We start from the raw sequence: 22,203 nt of genomic DNA, 5'->3' as shown, positions 1-22,203 counted from the left end.
TGCCGTCTCCTCTCTGTTCCCATAACCCAGCACGCCCTGCTGCCCCTTCACCCACTGCCAGGCAGTGAAGACAGGAAATACACAAGTGAATGAGCAAACCAGGTGAATGTGAAACCTCAGTGACGCTCTAGCAGGAATCTGATAAACATCTATTGTGTCCCATCTTAATGTGTCCTTGCATGTCGTCAGGAAAACAAGAGGTCAAAAGGTCGGCACACATCAATACCTTCAATGCTAAAATCAGAGGAGCAAATCAATGTTATTGATCCAAAGCAGTGCTCCTTAGATGTGTCGTAAAGGTTCACCCAAAGAGGTGCCACTCATCATTTCTGACACAGTTCCCATGTGTTTGTATTGTCACAGTCAGTCAGCATGAAGGACACTTAATGGTTTAAGTTGTGGGACGCTGACATGCAATAAGCTGCTGTTAATTAAAAGGTGAATATCTGAAGTAAACCCCAAAATTTAGAAAAGGGAGTTAAGACAAGAACACGTGGTGTTGACTTCAGCTGTTTTTCTCTTTAGTTGTTTAAATGCTTTTTGTTTTTACTGTTTCAACAGCTGTTCTTACATTTCAGTTGTTTTAATGTGTCTGTAAAGTTGCAAAGTTGTACTGTAAAACTCAATCTAAATACAGTGGCTGTGGCTGATGCAGCAGTCCTGAGACCAGCCCGTCACTTATCATTTTAATATCACAGACGACCTCATAAAGCCAAACAGAATTACCGTATGATTACCAAACTTCATCACAGGGAAATTTGCTTCCTAATCATCTTTTGTAATATTACACAATACACTTCCTTGTGTCCTTCATGAGCAAATGCTAATTTGGTGCGCTTTAAAATTGGTGTGTGAATGAGGAGGTGCATTATTTAAAAGGCTGAGAACAGCTGGTGTATCCTGATCAACATGTGGACTTTAACCAGATCTGGAGGGAGCCCTCTGTGGCCTAGACTCACAAGTCAAGTCAAGATCTCTGATTGTCTGGTGGCGAGACTATCTGTGGCCTGACATCCTGCAGGGTGTGAAGTAAGGAAAGGTGCACTGGAAAATGATATGTTGACTCTAAAATTCAAAATGAAGATCTGATTGCGTAAACAACACATCCATCAGTGTACAGCACAACACTTCCCTGAATGTAACGGTTTTTAAAACATTATCTTGAAAAGTAAGTTCTTGACCAAATTTAAACCAGATTTTTTGATAAATCATCTTTTTCTTATTAAAGCACTGCAGGTAAGTGTAAAGGTATGTAGTATATGTGTGGTCCTGTGCAGAGGTAGTTTTCATGTGGGAACTTGGTTATTAGAGTCAGGTAGGTTCATCTGCATTTTGCCAATAGGTTAAGTGCAAGTAACAAGACAGTGTTAGGTTTAAAAATTTGTAACATCAGAAATGTGGACTTCACACAGACGATAGGATTTCCACTGTCATGGAAAATCTAAATTGGCATCGTACACTATTATCATCATCTTTGGAGCAAAAATAACCAAAACTTAACATTTCTTTCACACATTAAATGCACAGTCGCTTGAGCTGAATTTATCCTTCACTGCTTTCTGTCCTTAAGAATGTCTTATAAGATTCTTTTTCCTGCACTTGGCAGATGAAGATGTGTCCTGCACCAACTGCCACACTCACAAATCACACTGCTCTACATTCAAACAGCTTCCCTCCACATGGCTCAGGTTCTCCACCCTGTGGTGGCAGAGTGTACCTGTATTACAGCTGCATGTTCACGTGTTAATACTCTCATGTGCTTCCCGTGACTTCCTGTATGTTTTCAAGTTATCAAATTATAGCAACAAAGTTAAGACGCCCGTGTATTTGTAACAAAGAGACCACACAAGCAGTTATGAAGCAGTTAAGGTTTAGTATTAAAAAAGGGGGGAAATGAGCTATGAGGCATCATTAACTATTTACAATGATCAGTAACTACATAAAAAACAAACGTATAAAATGCAGATCTGGTTTGAACATTTGCTGCAAAAATTAAAAAATAAAAAAGTTTAACAAAACTTTTTTTGACTTTATCTATAAAAAAATCTCGAGTATAAAAGACAGAGCAGAAAAATCTATAAAAACTGAGTTAGCTGCCATTAGCGATCAGGCGATATATTACAGGAGTGACAGATGGATGATGCATAGCTGTTATATATCATCTACTATGTACAAAGTTCAGGACATTTCTCACACATGTGAAGAACAAGAACAGAACAAAAGAAAATATAGTACAACCTGTGGAAAAGACAAAGTGTGACATAGTGAAGACATGACAATGGAGGAACAAACAAACCAGCTGGGTTTACATTCAGAGGAATCACAAAACAATCATAGTTTCATTCGTTCTAAAACACTCAGAAAAATAATGCATCTGACACAGTTACATTAAAATCACCAAAGATAGCACGATAAAAGGTAGTGGTAGAGTTTCCTCTTTAACCTGCCTCTTCATCTTTCTTTGGGTAGTGGTTTATTTCTCATGAGTTTAACTTTTAAACCAACATAAAATGAAGAGAATGACAGGTGGACTGCAGCTGTGTCTTTTGCAGTCCAGGAAGAAAGTGATATGGGAAACAAAACCAAGTCACACATCCACACACACGTCCAGCTAACTTCCCACCCCCAGGTAGACAGAGAAGGTGCATCTTAAGTGACTGACTTTACTTTAAAGGGGAACACCACTGAAAAGAAGAATTCCAATGTTATATAGCTGTCTAGTTTGCTCCTTTTAAAATACATGTATTTACTTTAAAGTTCACTGTGTAAAAAGTGAAGTGTGATTTGTGTATCTATAAGTGTGGAAGTGTACATTTCTACAAATAAATCACAAGTACAAGACTGTATGTGTGTGTGCATGTGTGTACATCAATCTACTGGACATGACAGTTGTCTGCTTGTTCTTTCTCCCCGCCACTTGGGGAGAGACATTTCCTGTTGGAGCTGTCTGCAGAGGGACTCTGGAGGGGTATGGGCCCCAAAGCCTGTGGAGGAAGAGCAAGATGAAACAGACGAGAATATTAAGAGAGTGAGAGTAAAACCACAACCAGATTAGAGGTGACCTTCTGGATTAAACACATGCAAAGGGACACAGTCATCAGTGTGGGTCGGTCCTCTTGAGTTTTGACCAGAAACCTCTACATTCTCTACAACTAAATCACCCAAGTTTCACTTCATCGCACTACTCTTCCACTCCTCAAACTGTGAAAGCAGCAGTGGTAGGCGAGGTGCGAGGACAGATCCAGTACTTTTACATATTTAAACATGTCTGGAGGGAAGCTTTTATATTTCAGCTTGGTCTCTGGGTCATCTGATATTTTCCTCAATATGGAGGGCAATGTCAGTTTAAACACACAAACAAGAAGAAACAGCGATACTAACATTACTGCAGGCACAGTCTTGAAGGAAAACAACTTAATGAAGCTGATTCGCTGCATTCAAGAGCTCGCCATTTCTGTTGACTAGTGAGTGTATGTTCATTTTGTGTTGCTGGCTGCTGGGGATAGACGGCACAGGTGGAATACTTTACTCTGTGTGTGTGTGACAGAAAGAGATGGTTGCTGCTGCTCACCTTGCCGTCAGGTGCAGTCTGTCTGGCAGCCAGTCGAGGACTGCAGCGCTTCACTGTGGTTCTCCTCATGATGAATGGACTGGCCTCGCCCACAGGAATATCAGCAAAACCTGAGAGTACAATAGATGAGTTCAAACAAACTGGCACCAACACTGAAATGGCTCGACTCTGTTATTAAACCTGTTAGGTAACCTGAGCTATATGATGCTAACAGTTAGCAAACACCACAACCCATACAGTCTGTGGTGTGGTGAAGTCGACAGTGTATTTGATGGAGCTGGACGTTTAGCGTGTTATAACATCTGAAAGTATGGCTGTATTACACGCACCACTCCATTCACATTATGGGTATCAAATGAAGTACTCTCTTTTAAATATTACCCCTGCCTAAGAGTCATACAGTAATTCAAACCAATAGAAATTAAGGCAGAGCATTTTAACAGTGCAAGTTCCCTAACATGAGAGGGTGTACTACTAAAACTAGGACTCACACTGGAACTCACTGGCACAGAAAACTACAGGTGCCTTTTTTCCAGTATTGGTAACTTGTGACACAGTTGTAGCTACATTACATTAACAGCCAACACGTACCTCTCTGCACCAGCTCAGGAAGTCCCTCTGGTCTGAACTCCTCATCTTCCTGTTCAGCTCTTGGCTTGGGTGTCGTCACTGCGTTGGCTTTGATCTTCTTTGTCAGGTTGTGCAGGGCCTCCTGGGCACTGTCCTTATCACTGATGTCACCGTGACCCCGTTTCCCTGACAATGACCCCTGAGGAGACCTCTGAGGTGTTGAAGGAGCCATGTTCTCAGTGTTGTCATCCAGTTTCTCTTCCAGATGTTTAGAGGTAGACTTCCTTCCTGAGCGCCGGGGGCGAGTACTGTCAGTGCTGCTGGAGTGGATGTTAGCTTCTTTAGGACACTGGTTAGCAGTGAGCTGCGTCAGCTGTGTCTTCAGTGCATCATTGGTCTCTTCCAGCTTGTGGACTTTAACCATCAGGCTGCAGTATTTATCCATGCTCTCGTCTGCCTCCATACTTTTCTCCTCCAGGAGTTTGTTTAGTTCATCCAGCTCACTCTTCATCTCCTCCAGCTCTCCGTTTCTCTCTTCTAACTCCTTCTTCCTTCCCTCGAGAGCAGCCTCAAGTTCTTCCACCTCTTTAGTTTTTTCTTCTGCCTCCACCTTCTTCTGCTGCAGGGCAGTCTTCAGGTCTTCCACTTTCTTCTCTCTCTTCTCAGCCTCCATCTTCAGCTGGTTCACCTCAGACTGCACCTCCTCGCTGCTCTTTCCGTCAGCTGTAAAACAAATGTGACCCATGTTTACGAAATAATTCAGCTGCACCTTTTAAAGAGTCAATCTTTATGTTTTCAGGCAGTGAAGGTCGGAGCATTTAAGTCTGTAATCCTTCGTCAGATATTTTTAATTTTAAGACAATCAGCCCTCATCTTTCAAATCATAATTAGCATCATATAATAAAACAGAATTATTCCATCATCTATATTTTTCATATTACTGGCCTTTGTCTGTAATTTATTTTGTAAACTGAGAACGGACCAAAAGATCTAATTAATTCAACTGCCCTCGCAATGGAAACCTCAGGGCTACTTAAATAAAGCAGAGTATCGTCTGCGTATAGCGAAATTGTATGCTTCACAGGACCCACCTCTAATTTTGATTTACTTAAAAACACAACTGATGTCTGTCTCCAGATTGAGAATTCTAGTCTGTCCTGATTACTACCAAAAGCTTTTTAAATGACACAAAACAATTTTTTAGATGTGTTGTCACACCTGGGCTGTTTAACATCTCTTGCTTCTCCTGCTCCAGCTGTTTGCAGGTCTTCATCCAAAGACTCATCTTGCTCAGGGCGGAGTCTCTTTCTTTAGACAGACGAGCAGCCTGAGATGTTAGCTCGGACACCTGAAATGGGTGGACATAAAGTTTAAAGATTTAGTCATGTGGAAAATAAATACATACATAAATAAAACAAGATGTCATTCTCACTTATATCTTGTGTGTAGGGTCATTTCACTAATTTTTTGATACATGCCGAGTGGTTGGACAGTCACAGAGGCCATACAATTTCTTAAAAGACACCAGTGTAGTTTTATTTTACTTTTCCCACTGAAGCCTGTGAATGCATCACCTCACTCGTGTCTCATTCAAGGCTATTTTAAGGATGATTTAAGAACAGCTGGTGGAAACTGCTGCTCTGACATTATGAACCTGTTGTTTTGAACAGTGCATGTACTTAAGTGACCCATTCTGAAATTGTTGGATTCAAATTTTTTTTATAGGACTGAAGGTGACACAAACAGGTAAAAGTAAACTAGTGATTATGCTTTAAATCGACGTGGTGAATGGATTATTTGTGTGTGTACCTGCTCGTTGAGCTGTGCTGCAGACAGCTTGCATGTTTCTAACTCCTTCTCCAGAGAGGACACTGTAGACTGAAGAGTCTCTTTCTCTTCTCTGAGTTTCTCTTTCTCTTCTTCTGCTCTTTGCTTCTCTTGTTCCAGTGAAGAAAGAGCTGCAGAGAGGTTATTTTTCTCCATTTCAATCACAGAAAGGGATGACTGCCATTCCTGTTTTTCAGCCTCTAACTTCTGGTTCTTCTCCTCTATATTTTCCTTCTCTTCCTTTAGTGAAGACAGAGTTTGTTGCATGTCACTCTTCTCCTTTTCTACCAAGGAGAGGCTCGACTGAAGCTTCTCTGTCTGATCAGCTAACGCCTCCCTGTCTTGCTCTAGTCGGCCTTTCTTTTCTTCTACAGATGCAAGAGTGCACTGCAGATTATCTCTCTCTTGTTCCACTGAAAACAGGGTTGAGTGCAGTTTCTCTTTTTCCTCTGCCAGCCGTCTATTTTCTTCTTCTATCTGTTCTTTCTCAGCCATAACAGACGAGATGGATTTTTCTGAGGCATGTCTGTGCTCTGCCTCCTTCTGTAGCAGTTCCCTCTCTTCCTCTTTTACTTTTATGAGTGTTTTAAGCTCCTTAATTTCTTCCTCCAAGGCCTCAATATTATTCCTCAGATTATTTCTCTCTTTCTCCCACTCCGCTCCCTGAGAACGGAGCCCCTCTCCTTCCGTCTGCCAAGCCTCCAAAGAGGACTGCAGACACGTTTTCTCTCTCTCCATCTCTACCAGCAGAGACTGCATTCTCTCTTTCTCCCCTTCAGCTTCTGCACTCTTTTGTTCAAGGCTGATCTCTCTCTGCCTCGAGGCTTCCAGCTGTGCCTGGAGGCCATCCACTCGTCTCGTTTGCCTCTCCGCTTCCTCTCTCATTCCTTTCTCCAGCTCTTCTACCCTGAATTTCTGTCTTTCCTCTTCTTCTCTTCTGTCCACCTCTGCCTTCTCCAACCCTCTCTCCAGCTCCTCCTTGGCGATCTTCAGTTCTTCTATCTCTCTGTTTTTTGCCTCCAGCTCTCTCTCCATGCGTTCTTTCTCAGATCTCAGGTTGTCCAGCGTGGCTGAGAGCTTGGATAGTTCTTCACTGAGCTCGCTCTTCTCCTCCTCCACCTGAGGGTCAGGAGGTGGTGAGGGTTGAGGGCAGAGCAGCAGAAAGTTTGTAAAAGGAAACACACCAAGGGTGGAGGAGAAAATCAGGATGGAAAAGAAAAGAGCAGCATGAGAGAAGGGAAGATTAAACCTGATTAATACATTGCTTAGTTTATGACAGTCATGTTTATTATGATTAGAACATTAAGAAAACCATCATAGACACACAGCAAAAGGCATCAGATAATATGAATATGAATATACCTTTCTCCTTTCCTCCTCCAGATCAGCTTTGTCTGTTTCGGCCTGTGTAAGAGAATAAAATATCTATCTTTAATACTAAGTGAGCAAATGTTGAGCATTTATTTAACCCCCACATGTGAATTTTATCCAGGCAAGGCAGATGTAGTGGTTGTTTCTTTTGACAAAGCCATGTTTACAACAGAATACCTGTAGCACAGCGTCCTCTAGACTTTGCTCTACATCTTCCTTCTCACGCTCTAGGGCATCAATGCGATCCTGCAGGGAGTCAGACTTCCTCTGGGCAGCTAGAGAGGTAGAGAGTCATATTTAGGTCAACACCTCACAAAAGCCAAGATTATGTGCAACTTCATATGATAGTAAGAGTCACCTTTGAGCAGCTCTCCCATCTTCTTTTTCTTCCTCTCGTCCGACTCAATGCGGACCTGGAGCTTTTCAATGCCAGTCTTCATCTGCCGGACCTCATCTTGTGTGGAGTTCAGACGAGAGGCAATCTCTCCTTTTTCCAGTAAAGAGGACTCCAAAGACTGTGAAAGACGGCACACTTCTCCCTTTAGAGCCTTGAGGAAAAACAGGACAGCAATAAAGAGGATGAGAAATTGAACCGCATCTGAACTTTCTGAGGGTTTATTAGTCCACGCACTCCGTACTAAAGGCTTGCCAATGCTCTGTAAAACACAAAACGTTTTATATTGACTTTAACTGACTGGATAGAGAGCAAGCTTTGAGAAAACATGTTCTCTCATTAAATTTTAACACCCTCACCTCTATAGTGCCGACCATGGACTCAGTGCTGTGATTGGCTGAGGTGTGGTTTTCTTTGATCTTGTCAAGCTGCCCAATAAGTTCCTCTCTCTCTCCACTCTGTTGGGATATTGCCTGCTCCAGTGTCTTAATCTGCTCCAACAGCTGTAATGAAAGAAGGTAATGGAATGAAACATCAAAAATCAGCAACAGAAGAAACCAGGTATTTTAACTGACAAAGGATTGTGCGCTGGTCCCAAACTCTTTAATGTTTCATGTACATACCTGTTGCCTCTCTGTCTTCAGTTTCTCCATGCTGCTTTGCAGGGCTTCATACTCCTTCCTCCCTGCTCTGATGTCGTCCTCCAGGATGGAAATTAGGTTTCTGGTGTCACAGTTAGTCTTCTCCAGATTGTGAACTTTTTCTCTCCATTGGCTCAAAGACTGGTTCAGATCATCTCGCTCCTCGGTGCAGGACACAAGTTCAGACCTTAGCTGGGTTGTCTGAATGAATAGAAAGATTTAAAAGACTGATCAGTAAGCTTAAAAAAAACACAGCATGTTCAATCATGTCTTGCTTTAATTGATAGTTTTCCCATATATGCACATAAACTTAGCCCTTATACATAGTAGTTTGATGTTTTAGCATGTAAGCTTTTGGTGCTCACCTCTGTCATGAGTGTCTCTATCTGCTGCTCCATGCCAGAACAAGTCCTCCTCTGTGTCTCCAACTCAGCCCCCAGTTTGGTCCTCTCCCCCTGGAAGGTCTCCAGCTCAGACTCCATGCCCAGGATGTGCTGCTCCAGGTTGGCTTTCTCTGAGCGAACTCTCTTCAGCTCACTCTCCTGCTGAAGGAATTTCTCATCCCATCCACCTACAGAAACAAGAAAATATCAAATCAATACAAATGTCCAATAACACAATACAGACGACAAAGACTGCATATTCCTTTATTAAACATGTTGTTCAATTTAGGGTCCAAAATTAGAACTCACCAAATGTGAGTAAAAATACACAGTGGTGAATAAGACAAATGAGGTCAACCACTATTGAAGGGTTGCTGAAATAAAACTACTTCACTACAACTGACCACGTTTGTTTTTGCATCAACACCGAACTCTGAAGGTGGCATGCAATGTATGACTAATATTTATATCACAATGCTTTGACTGATCCTTGATGTCCACTGTTGCATGGTTAAATTGCGTTTGCTTTATGTAGCTCGCTACTCAGCTTGATTACCATTGGTGCTGTTTGGGTACCACAGAGGAGAATTTTTGTGAACCATAAAGGGTCTGCAAGTATGTGTTGGCACATTGCTGGAGTAGATCAGCACGGTCAAGTACAGTCCAAAGTAATTTTACTGAGAAGTGGTGCTTCACAGATGAGGGGGTGACACACAGCCAACACAACAAGCTGCAGTTTTTGACACAGATAGGGCAGGAAGGGGATGATAAACTGTAATCTGAAAAGGAGGAAAATATAGGAAAATATTTACCTTTGGTCATCTCCAGTCCCTCCAACATCTCCATAACATCAGCCAGCTGGAATTTAGCTGTTTGCAGCTGCAGAGTTAATGTCTCCTTCTCTTCTGACAGCTGGGCCAGCTAAAAAATGAGCACACAGCATCAGTCAGTGTAAAATTATATTTATTACCGATATGTAAGTGGTATTGGGCTTTCTGCAAGTTATTCCTCCTACCTGTTTAGCAACGTCTTTCTTTTCCTCCAAAACGATGTTCAGCTTATGTGCCGTACCCTGTGCCTGCTCCTCTGCTGCGTGAACTTTCTCCTCTAAGTTCTGAACCTGGACTTCCAGTTCGGAGGTCAGCTCCATTCTGAGTGCAAGGTCAGACCTCAGCAGGTCAAACTCTGAGCGCAGGGTCAGGAGCTCTTGTTTTGGGATCATTTCCGTGAAGTGGTCTTGTGTCTGGAATGCCTCTGTATCTGACAGACATCATTACTCAAATTTTGAGCAAATATTTCATAGTGTGTATCAGACTGCATCTTGATCAGTGTTCACTGTCAAGCCTAAGTCCCTGGAAGTTTAAAATGGGTTGTAACATTTATCTTGGCCTGAGCAAGAGCCCAAAGCTTTACTTTTTTAAGTTTCAAAAAATTGGATCCCCTTCACAAGTTGAATTACCACCATTTTTGCAGAAAATGCTGAAATCATGAGTCTAAAGTGGCAGTGTGAAACAAAGTCAATAACCCAAGAAAACACCCAATTATTGAAACTGCAGTCATAAGCACCATTTAATTACTCACCAGAGAATTCTGACTCTCTTGTCTCAACAATGGAGGATGATGGCAGAGAAAGCTCAGTGATTTCAGGTTTACTTCCAAGGAAATCTCTGGTGTTACCGCTGTCTTCAGGGAGCTGCAAGAAAGAAGACAAAATTAAAACTCTATGCACAACATTCCTTTCTAATAGAGAAATCAGTAGCAACTATCTGATTACATTTATGATAAAGCAAATATTTCCAAACATAACCCCATGCCAGCGTCAGGGCTAAAGGACATGAAGTATTACCTGCTCTGAGGACTGCTGCTCCTCGTTACTAGTTGTTTCCTCCCGCTCCTCGTGCAGTTGTTCCTGGATCATCTCTTGCTCACTGATGTCCTCCTTCAACACCAGTTTTGCCTCACTAGCAGGGTCAAGGGAGGTCAGATTAATACATCATGTAATAAAGCACATACATTGTGCTTTTTCTCATCATACAGCTCATTGTACCTGAAGGCTTCATCAGACTGGAAGGAAAGTTCACCCAGTTCAGATATCATGGTGCTCAGCTGTTCCTTTACTGGAATGGACTCAGAGTTGGTGCTTGTATCAAGTGTTGGCTCAACATCAGTCTGTCCTGATGCCTCAGCTGGGAAACGTTAAAGATCATTTAATAGAAATGTATGTATTCAAATTGAAGCAGCAGCTGTGGTTCATGAAAACCTTTAATCTAGTTTTGGTTTATGCTCACCAACAGTTTCTGTCTCCTCAGACTCCATGTAGCTGATTGCATCTCCCAGCTTCTGGGTTCCCTGCAACTCTGAGAGCTGCTGTATGAGGCCCTGTTGTTGGCCCACCTGTTCCAGCAGTGAGTCGTACTGCTGCTTGAACACAGTCATGTCTGTCTGTAAGGCCGCCAACTTCTGGTGCAGTTCTGCCTGCTCCGTCTCAAACTGTTGGCTCCTGTAATACAATATGAAAGTGATGCTATTATTACTCCAGCTAAAGTTAGTAGAAAACAAAACATTTAATTAGGCACAAAAACATACATACATACATACATACTGACAATTTTAACTCTAGTGACTTCTAAAGATACACGTACCTTTCTCTGTTCTCCTCCTCGGTCTTCTTGTCCCTCATTTCAAGCTGCTGTTTAAGTGAAGCCACTTCAGCTTCATGCTTCTCCATGCTATCCTGTAACTGCAACTTCTCCTCAGATAATTGGTTCATACTAGACTGTAGTTTGATATTCTCATCGGTCAGTTGATTGTAGTTCACTTCCAGCTGAAGCTTTTCCTCAACTACTCGATTCAAGTTAGCAACAGAGTTGTCTTTCTCGGAGGTTAGCTCACTTAGTTTTGCCTCCAGTTGGGCTTTCTCCTCGTTCATCAGATTAAGTGCAACATCTAGTTGGGCTTTCTCCTCGATGACCTGTTTAAGGGTCGATTCAGCTTCTTGTTTCTGCACAATCATTGCATCGATGTTCTGCTTTTCCTCTGTTAATTTCTGAATGCTGGTCTGCAGTTGTTTGTTCTCCTCAGATAGCTTGCATAAGCTGGCTTCCAGCTGTTTCTTTGCTGCATTTACTTGAATCATTTCAGTTTCCACTTGCTCTTTGTCCTCTGTTACCTGCTTCAGCGTAGTCTCAAGGTTGTTTTTCTCTTGTTGTAACTGGTTAAGATCATTGTCTTTGCCCTCAGTTATCTGCCTGAGAGTTTTCTCTAACTTGACATTTTCCTCTGTGGTCTGGCTGAGTTTAGACTCTAAAGCAGCAATGCTCTCCTCCAGCTGTTTTTGATTGACAGCCTCCTCTTCCAGGCGTGTTATTTCACAGCTCCTCTCCATCAGCTCCTCCCTGGCTGTGACATACTGTGTCTCCAGCACCGAGTTCTGGGACTGGACTTCCTCTAACCGGGTTTCCAAGACAGAGACCTGAAAAAATTAGAGTTTAAATCCAATTAGGGATGAGACACATTTAAATTAAGTGATTTTGATATGACTTTTGTGGAAGATGGTGGCTGTACCTGGGCTTTGCTGTCCTCCAGTCTGGCCTCCATGTCAGACATCTGGGTTTGGTTGTGAGCCAGCTGAGCCTCCAGTGATTCTATGGTTCCCTTCAGCTCCTCCACCTTACTGTCAAAAGAGGTCATGGCAGTCTCGTTGTCCTCCAGGTCCATTTGCAGCATCTCCAGCTGCACCTTTATGACATAAAAAAAGCAACAAGATTTCCAACACATTCATTTACCAACACCACGTTATCAGCATTTGTTGCCACATATAGAGTTTTATTTTTGGAGCTGGACTGTTCATCAGGAGCTCTGTTGGAATAAACACCTTTTAGTTATACATACAACAGAGCGTACTTTGGATACAGAGAGAACAGCAGAATGCCAGGTGGAGTGATAGTACAGCAGCACTCTCATTTTTGTCCAACTTTTTTCAACCGACTTTACTCCCATTTTTTTGGGAAGATGACCTCTTCTGATTTACCCATTTGTTACAATACTCCAGGCAAAACTAACATATCACTGTTTCCTCTCTATGTATAAAGATTGTGGACACATAACATAACCAATCAGTAACCAACCTTGATTTTGTTCATGGCAACCACCTTCTCCTTCAGAAGATTCGAAGTTTTGGTCTGCTCTGCCTGTGCTTCATTGAGCTTCTCCTTCAGACTCTTTATCGTGCCGTCTCTCTCTTCTATGCCGCGCGAAGCAGCCTTCAGAGTCGTCTTCATGGTCCTGATCTCCTCCCGTCGAGAACTGGCTTCTGTTTTAGCAGCAGCTGCTGATTTCTTAGCGGCTTCGAGCTTCTCTTTGAGGATCTTTTCTTTGTTGAGGAAGCTTTCAACCTCCAAGGCATGACTCTCAGACTCTTTGCTCATCTTCTCTGTGAGCTCTTTGACTTCTCTCTCCAAAGTACAGATCAGATTGATTTTCTCTGTGAGGGTGTTCTCCAAGTTAGACTTGATTTGAAGAGTGGAGGAGTGACTTGTCTCGAGAGCTTCTAGACTCTTCTTAAGGTCAGCGAGGGACTGGTTGGCCACATCCAGTTCATTCTTCAAGACTGGAACCTTCTCTGCTGCATCTTTGCTTGCAGTCAGCTCTTCTTCTAAGGAAGATATCTGCTCCAGAAGGTTGTTGATCTTCTCAGTAAGAGCCTGCTGGAGGTTCTTCAGAAGAAATAGATTTAAGTTTATTATTCGTAAGCACAGAACATTGTATATATGTAAAAATCTACTACTAAACATAATACATTTTTGAAATAGTACAATAATTTACCTCCACCTCTTTCTTGGTCTCTTGAATTACATTTTCCAGCTCAGCCTTTTCCGTCTCTAGAGACAAAATCTGAGCTTCAGCCTCTCTGAGCTGCCTCTCCTTCTCTTTTGTGTCGCTCTGCAGATCCTTCAGCTCCTCTTCTAACTGCTTGAGCTCTTCTGTTTTCTTCTCATACATCTGTTTGTGTTCCTCATCACTGTCTGACAGTGTCTTAATTTGTCTCTGCAGCTCAGCTCCCAGCTGCTCCTGGACCTTCAGGAGCTGATCTGTCGAGCTCACCTGAAACATGAAGAGAAGATTTAACTATATGGCTTTTCATGGGTAAGACAAAGGAAAGGAAGAAGTACCCAACATAATGTAAAAGCACAGAGCATTGTAAGGTCAACACTGCCGAATGTATAAAAAGGATGAATAACTGGTAATCTGTTTAAAATAATTTCTGTTGCATTCCACTTCAAGCACACCTGATTTTTGGTGAGCAGCAGCTCTTGCTGAGTCTCCTCCAGCTGCAGCTTGAGCTGCTCAGCCTCTTCAGCCTTTGCTGAAACACTCTCCTCACACTGTTTCAGCAGGGCAGCCTTCTCCTCTGCCAACCTGAAGTTAGACACCAAAAACAGAGATGATGCATGTTAAAAGCAAGATACAGTTAAAGTTTCCCCAAAGTATTCAATGGAGGTACAGTTTTTATATCATACTTGTATGATAAGACACTAATTCACTCCTAAGTATTTATTTGTGGCTGTATTATACTTTGAAACCCTGCTATCTTATGTTGCACAGTGACACAGGGCAGCAATAACTCCTCTTAGACGTAGTCTCAGCAAAAACTAAACTTTAGAAAGTTTGTAAATGGTAGGATGTTGTACTGGAAAAAGTGTTAATTAAAATTATTAACTAAACAACAACAACAACAACAACAACAACAACAACAAATGAACCTCCCACCTGGCAGTTTGCTCCTCTTGCTGTGCAGTGGCCTGAACTAGGCTCTCTCTCAGCTGGCTGATCTCTGCTTGTCCCAACTCGACCAGCTGGTCTTTGGAGCGAAGCAGGTCGCAGGCTGTCTGGTGCTCTTCCTGCAGCTCTGTATTGGTCCTCTCAGCCTGCTCTGCTCGAGTTATTTCCTTCTGCAACCGCAACTCCAGACTTTTGACCTGCACAGGGGGAAAAGTAAACACCAGATTAAACTACTCAACAACTATCAGTTCTATTGTTTGAGGTCCGGTCAACTTTTTTTTTTTTTATAAATATATTGGGTATCCTGTGCTGCTACCAAGACCAAAATCTCAATAACACTACAGTGTAATTCAGTGACGCAGAAAAGTAGTTTATCGTCTAATTCCATTACAAAACAAGAAGGAGGAATTCCATGTTTTTCAATTAACACATTCAACATTTCACATGTACAATTAATACAAATAAAATACAAATAAACCAAATACAATGAATCACCTGTGCTTCAAGCTGAGCCACTTGCACTGCGACATTCTCCAGGTCTTTGGTGTGCTTCTGTCCAGCCTCAGAGAATTTAGACTGGAGCTCGTTGTAGTGATGCTCTCTCTCCTCCAACTCTGTGCTCTTGTTGAGGAGTTCTCCCTTCAGTGAATCGATGTGAGCAGACAGACTGGCCTTTTCTCCCTCTGCACTCAAGAGCTGCTTCTACAATAGTGAGCAGAAATGTATTCAGCCCACAGAATCTCCAAAGCAAGCGGTAATTAAAAGCAATAATACAACACATCCGAAATGCAGTGGGCAACACGGGTTAAAGTTTTTTTTTTAATCAAATGGACTTAAAGGAACAAATTGTCATCTTTAGTTATGATTTTCTGTGCAACTAGAATCATTCAAGGTTTTGTAAACCCAACATTTAACAGGTTTTGGGGTGGGCAGCTAAACAAACAGGTTATTTCACTATATGTCTGTGTGCAAAAAATGACAACCTATGTTCAGTACACAGGCTTAGCAATTTGATAAACTGTGTGATTTATCTTTCCTAATAACTTAAGTAAATATATTAGGAACCACGGCACCTTACCTTAACTTCATCATTAGCTTCATTCAGCGAGACGAGACTTTTCTCCAAGTTGCCAATTTTGTCGGTGAGGTCTTTTTGCACAGCCTCAGTTTCATTAATCAAGGTCTCCTTTTCTTTCTTCCACTCCAGCAGAGCTTCATGTTCTTGTTTCAGTTCCTTACTCTCACTCTGACTTGCAGTGAGATTGGATTTCAGCTCTTGGCACTCCTTCTCCGTTACTGTCAGCCTGTTGGTCAGCCTCTCCGTCTCTTGCTTATGTTTCTGCAGTTCATTCTGAGATCTACAGTGAGATAAATACATTTATGATGATTGAGGAGCATGTTAGATGTAGCACAGTTTGCTTTTTACTCTTTCACAAAGCGTGACTCAGCATTGTTCTTTTCTACCGTAAAACTATGCTTACTTGTCATTTTTGGTCTCTGCATCAGAAAGTGTCTTCTTAATGTTTTCCAGCTCTCTGGATGAAGCCTGAGTCAGCTGCTCCAGTTTGGACTGAAGTCTCTTCAGCTCGTCCGCCTGTCCTTCAGATTTTGCTAAAGAGCAAAAACAAACAAATTAAAAACTGAGATTCTCTGAAATAACTGCTACCATTACAATTCCTACAAGGAATATACCTTTGAGGTCATCTAGTAATCCCTGGGTATGTTTGAGGCTCTGGTCTGCGCTCTTCTTCTCTTCCTCCAGCTGACTCAAGCGCCTGCTGCTCTGATCCAACTGAACAGTCACACTGTTCTTTTCTCTCTGCAGCTCCTGAAGGGAGGAAGACATGTAGAGAAAACATGAGTGGTAGCAAAGAATGATTGATTAAATTTCCCCTCAGGGGGATTAATAAAGTATATTTCAAAAAAAAAAAAGAAAAAAGATGCTGACATAGTGGGGAAGAGTGTGAGAAAAAAGGTGGAAGGAGACGTAAAGAAAAACTGAGAAAAATAATGTTAAATAGGTAAGACCTATTTGTAGTGTTAAAATGAACACATACTGAAACCTTTAAATTTTAACATTAGGTGGATATTCTACTGAAAGCAACCCACCTCCATTTTCTTGCGGAGGTCCTGTTCTTTGGTCTGGCTGGCCTGGAGGCTCTGCTCTGACCTCAGCAGTCTCTGTTTATGCTCCTCCACTTCCTTCTCCATCTGGCTTTTCTGGAAGCACATCTATAAAGGGGCAAGAGCAGAGAAGACTTAAGATGAGAAGGCAGACGTACATCCAGGGGCAGAAAGTCTGAGAAGTGTGACACAAATGCCAGGTACAAATGCCCTTAACCCTTCAATAGACAGAAGTTGATGTAAACAGCTGAGACTACAACTGAATTTCCTTTTTTTAAGCATTCAAACATTTCAGAAAATGTGATCTGAAAAGGTTAAAGTCAGCGTTCTCTGCATTGCCTGCAGTTTGCAGACCTTGCATACAAACATAAATAGTTAATACTGCATCAGACAGGCTCTCAGAGGTGAAGCACAGGACACAAGTGGAGCGACAGAAAACATAGTAAATGCATCTAACACTACCACACCCCGAACTGTATTCCACTCCGCCTAAACTGAGTCTCATACTCAGCCATTCTTGTAGCCAACACCAAAATAAATTTGGACATTAGCAGCATCACTGAGGCAGCCAATCATATTAGCTACACATCACAAAGACTAGAAGCTTATATACAACCCTCAGAGAGGGTTCAGTGACTTCCAGCTTATCCAAGTTGTTGGCTGTGTGAAGAAAGAGTGAATCAGAGTAGATGAAGGAAGAGCAGATCGGATACGTGCCAAATTACCTTCTCCATGTCAACCTGCAGTACATTGTGGTCTTTTTTGGACTGTTGGATCTCTTGTGTTAGCTTGGTTCTGGTCTGGTCCAGCTGCTGTTCCAAAGCCTTGTGAGACGTCTGCAGCTGGGCTAGCTCCTATACGAAATATAACAGAGACAGATTCAAATTTTAAGATACATTTCTATTTATGATATTTAGTAAAACCTACAAGCATTAAAGGTCTGATACTGATGTTCTGACTCCAGGTTGTCGTACCTTTTGACTGTCTTTCTCTTGGTCCTTGAGTTTCTGCTCCAGGGCTCGTTTGCAGCTCTCAGCGTTGTGCCTCTGACAGCTCATCTCCTCTGAGACTTGCTTCAGCTTCTGCTCAACTGATGAACACTAAGAACAATAAGCAGAATCTCTGTCAGTCATTTGCATGTTTTCTTGTCTTCATCTGTCTTAGCACCTATAAACTTAGTTATCAAGCAGAAATAGGACACAAACAATAAGTATCCCGTGTTAATAAAGTGTCAATGTACTCATCATCGAAGCCTACCTTGGCTACAACCTGCTGGTGTCTGTCTGTGGCCTGAGTCAGCTCATGGCTGGTCTTAGCCAGGTCTCTTTCCCGTTCAGTGAGGTCTTTGCGGGCCTGGTTCAGTTGGGTTTGTAGTTCCTGCAGTTTGGAGGCCTGGTTACGAATTTCCTTCTCCTGAGTGGACAGATTCCTCTCCAGCTCTGACACACGGCCACGCAGCTCTGATGAAGAAAGAGTAAAAATTTAAGTCCTGTTGCTGGACATGATCAGGGTATTCAACTCCAAACAAACCAGCTACATTCTTCAGCGGTAGTAGATGCACAAAATAATAGGCTCCCCAATATTTCACGTAAAACACACTATAAAAGATGTTATACCAAAACAAATTATAAATAGTCCACCTTGGTTGATGCTCTTCAGCTGCTCCATCTGCTGGGAGGATCCACCCGGACTCTGTACTGCTCTGGTAGAGCTCATCCTCTGGCTGGTTTTAATAGGCGTCTCCTCGTGGGCGTCCCACAGGGATGTTCCCCGCCTCTTCAGAGGTGTTTCCATTTCCATTCCGTGAGACTGGCGGCTCTGGCCCTGATCCTGCTGTTGCCATGGGAATATGGAAGATCCAGTTTGGCGGGCAGCAATGTCCTTGTGGCTCACACTGACTGAGGACTGACTTAACAGCTAGAAGAGAAGAGACGAGTCAACATCATGAACTCCAAAACACAAACAAACATGATAAATATATTTTAAAAATGTACTCACTTTGACCTGCAGGACTTTGACTTCAGTCTCCAGTCTTTTTCTTTCTTCCACCTCTTGGCTGTATTTCTCCTGAAGCTCTTCTAGTCTGTTATCTAAGGAACACAAATACAAACATCATGTTAGGGCAAAATGACAAACTCATCCTGAGTCACTCAGACACGAATCAATGACTCATATACAAAAACCCCAAGTAGATGACAAGGGGAAATATGATTAACATTTGCATTAATACCAGCCTGACAGGTGAAAAGAAGAAAAATCTAATAACATGAATTTATAAAATACATATAGCAGGAACTTGAAACAGAATAAATACAAACTGAAATACCCTGCTTTCCGTAGGCTGGGACAGGAGCTGGGGTAGCAAAAGTTTTCTGTGGAGTATTGTAGGGTTGAAGGTCAGAGGAGGAGGATGACAAGGAGGAAGAGCCAGCAGGTTGCGAACGATCCAGTTCATTTTTGTACCTGAGCAGATGGAAAGACAACAAAACAAGCATTAACAGTCAATCAGGAGTCATAATTTCAGTGCTGTCCAATAAGTCAAATAGTTCATGATCCATTCATATTAAGCATGACTAACTCAGGACTTGACGAAGCAACATGTCACAGGAGCTACGTTATAAAGTCTCCCTCTCTTCTTACATAAAAATGCCTATCAACAGACACTGAACTCACTTCTTGAGCTCCTGCTCCAGTCGCTCTATGGTCTTCCTGCAGGAATTCAGCTGACCATCCAGGTAGTTCACCTGGGTTCAGAAACAGGAATTAGATATGTTTTTTCTTCCAATACATCTGATTTTATAAATACATCATTTGTTGGCTTCAAGAGTATCTATAGAATGTGAATATTGGCTGTTGATTATCAGTGATCTAATTATTGAATAGCAATAAACTGCAGCAGATATTTCTTGCTTTCTCTCATACGTAACTGACCTGCTGCTCTTTGACTCCGAGGTCATGGACAGCCTTTTGACGAGCTTTCTCCAGAGAATCACAGGACTCTACTAAAGACTGGTTCTCTCTTTTCAAAGCAGAGGTCTCATTACGTTCACTGTCCGCCTGGAGAGGGAGAAACAAGGACAATTAAAAAATTGTGTGTCAGAAACAGAGAGGAAGACTTATTGCCCCAAAAAGGCATTCACTTCCATGAGCACTGTTGGTTTGAGGGATACCAGTAGCGCTGCTGACACCTTTTTCCCCCCATAAATTTTTTGTGTGTCTGTGCATTTTTTTCAGGTAAAATTTCCACTTCTGTTAGGACATGTTAACTGTGCAATATCCACACTTCCATCAGTAAAAAGTGTCAAATCAGCCATTCAGTCTGTCTCTGTATTACATTCTGCTTCTTTTTGATGCTTACTTATTATATTGCTTTGTGTTGCACAGTTTACTTATTTTACATACTTATACATTGTTTTGAACTTGCTTCCCGTTTGCACTATCCCTCTGCTGCTGTAATGTGCACATTTCCGCTGTGGGACAAATAAAAGATTATCTTATCTTACTCTGCAACAGTAATTTCCCCAAGGAATTAAATGCTGTTTAAATCATCTGCACTTATGCAATTAACCTATGATCAGTCCACTCATCTGTTCCTCTTGAACACTGACCTTCTGTTTCTGTTTCTGCAGGGCAGCCTCCAGGGAATCCAGCTGAAACTGTTTCTGGTTCCTGTCCTTCTTCAGTTTGTCCAGCTGGCTTTCCATCTCCTGGATCTTCTGCAGGGCTTTCCCTGGAAGTCCATCCTTCCACTCCTCCACCGCCCAGCTCATGGTCTAAACCTGACTACACGCACATCAATTTATTTGAAGGGGGAAAGACAATATTGCTCTGCACAGTGCCTGAGCAGCTTGTTAATGACACCTATATGACCAATGAGTAACGTTAGTGTGATAACATGAAGTATAAAGCATATGATGACAACCAATGTTTTTGTCCTAACAAGAGTACAACAATGGCCTGAGAGTTCAGAGGTAAATCACATTTTCTATAGTTTTAATGCCAAAAAACCTTGGTATTATTAGACACAGGTGAATTTGTAATCGGTTAACGTTACTAGAAATAACAAAAACACTGTTTGGCTTCCTAAGCCTGGTGTTGATGCATAACACCGACACTTAGTTTGTAAAAACATACGTAACAGTAACGTTAACGTTTACTTTGAGACTAAGTATGCTAACGTTAGCCACCGTTATTGGTTATATCAAAGCGTTATCTTTAACCAACGATACAAACCAACCATTGTGAATTTAGCATAACGAACTCAATTTAGCGTCAATTTGAAACGCTACGTTAACAACAACTGTTTCTGCTGAACTAACGTTATTCCTAATATCCTAATGTTAGCTGGGTTAACGTTAACGTCACGGGGCTGATCGTGGTTTTGACAAACAGTAAATTTTACGCAAAGTTCGACCAGTTAACGGTTGGAGATAATAAATGTGTTGTGAACTGACACGTGTTAACTTTAGTTTTCACTCAAATTAATTAATACAAAAGTTAAAATTAAAGAGAGCTGTACTTACTTTGGGCGCGAGGTGTCTTTATCGTTCTCGGACTGTTTGGGTTGTTCTCGTTGGAAAATTCAAACTCCACGCGAGTCACTCAGCTGCATGCCCATTGGCTAGTGTGTGTGACGTCAGTCAACGTCCTCTTTTTCTTCTGTGGGTCTTATGGCGGATTGCAATACCAGCTTTTAGGTGCATACCGCCACCCAGCGTATTGGAGTATACAAAACACTATCTGGTTTAGCAAATAAAATAAAACAAAATAAAATAAAATAAAAAATAATGTTTGTTTTTTTATTTCCATACATTTCCACTGCTGTGTAGTAATGATGGCATCACCACACCAAACTACAATGGAATATATAAAGGAAGCATCTTAACTTACACTGTGCTTTACAAATTATTTACAAATCTATAGCTTTAGTGCCTTAGCAATAGGGTTCGACCATAGTCTTAATATATAAGTCTGATACAGATTTTTTTTTTGTGCTGAAGCTGCTGAATGTCAAGATATTTGCACAGTGTGAAATTTCTATAAATCTGACCACACTAAGTAGCTGATGTATTGTTTTTTTTAGAGAACGGTATTCTAGTCAGGGTGGAAAAGCCCCTTAACTGTCATTTTAAATGAAGTAGGCTCATCACTGTTTAGCTTGTCTCTGAAACCTGGCACCTCTTATCCTTTACAAGTGAATCAATATTAGATGTGTAAAGTCATCCAGTGGGCTGGACTAGACCCTTTGGTGGACTGCCAGTGGGCTGTAGTTTGACACCCCTAGGTTAGGAAGATGTCATCCACAGAGAGACATAATTTGAAATGCAAACTCTTACTCACTTACTTGTTACTTCCTGCATTATAGGGTGTGGTCAGAGTTTAAATAAACTTTATGTTGGGACGACTAGTTCATGAGACATGCGTGAGACTGCATTTCATATTGGAGCTAAAATATTCAAGATCCTCACCTTGAAGATACATAAAATTTGCACGGCTGACTAATGAAAAGGGTTATCCTTTTAATTACCTCACAAAATGGTC

The 22,203-nt window shown here is 41.8% G+C and overlaps 1 protein-coding gene across 2 annotated transcripts; it reads right to left on the bottom strand.

Moving 5' to 3' along the window:
- Window positions 1-1,865: 1,865 nt before the first annotated feature.
- cenpf (centromere protein F) lies at window positions 1,866-21,249 on the bottom strand. 2 transcript variants are annotated; one of them, XM_049602235.1, is made up of 38 exons: window positions 21,186-21,249; window positions 20,271-20,445; window positions 19,594-19,719; window positions 19,336-19,406; window positions 18,989-19,125; window positions 18,661-18,752; window positions 18,303-18,579; window positions 17,920-18,122; window positions 17,637-17,762; window positions 17,388-17,516; window positions 16,648-16,770; window positions 16,231-16,366; window positions 16,020-16,149; window positions 15,617-15,896; window positions 15,034-15,240; window positions 14,527-14,735; window positions 14,046-14,175; window positions 13,582-13,860; window positions 12,885-13,472; window positions 12,322-12,495; window positions 11,400-12,229; window positions 11,046-11,257; window positions 10,805-10,943; window positions 10,604-10,718; window positions 10,339-10,450; window positions 9,773-10,017; window positions 9,570-9,678; window positions 8,740-8,945; window positions 8,357-8,575; window positions 8,093-8,236; window positions 7,698-7,887; window positions 7,517-7,614; window positions 7,331-7,372; window positions 5,951-7,087; window positions 5,360-5,489; window positions 4,163-4,864; window positions 3,572-3,681; window positions 1,866-2,984 (listed from the first exon to the last, which is right to left on the bottom strand). In XM_049602235.1, exons 2-38 carry the CDS (start codon window positions 20,430-20,432, stop codon window positions 2,874-2,876), a joined length of 8,430 nt encoding a protein of 2,809 aa, XP_049458192.1. In that variant the 5' UTR covers window positions 20,433-20,445; window positions 21,186-21,249; the 3' UTR covers window positions 1,866-2,873. The 2 variants fall into 2 exon arrangements, with proteins under 2 accessions (XP_049458192.1, XP_049458201.1); XM_049602244.1 differs by having other exon boundaries at window positions 9,773-10,011.
- Between the last annotated feature and the right edge of the window lie 954 nt (window positions 21,250-22,203).

The sequence above is a fragment of the Epinephelus fuscoguttatus genome, linkage group LG2, assembly GCF_011397635.1.
Source record: "Epinephelus fuscoguttatus linkage group LG2, E.fuscoguttatus.final_Chr_v1".
Lineage (NCBI taxonomy): Eukaryota > Metazoa > Chordata > Actinopteri > Perciformes > Serranidae > Epinephelus > Epinephelus fuscoguttatus.
Note: the sequence above shows the minus strand (reverse complement) of the source record. Positions and strands in the feature narration are given on the sequence as shown.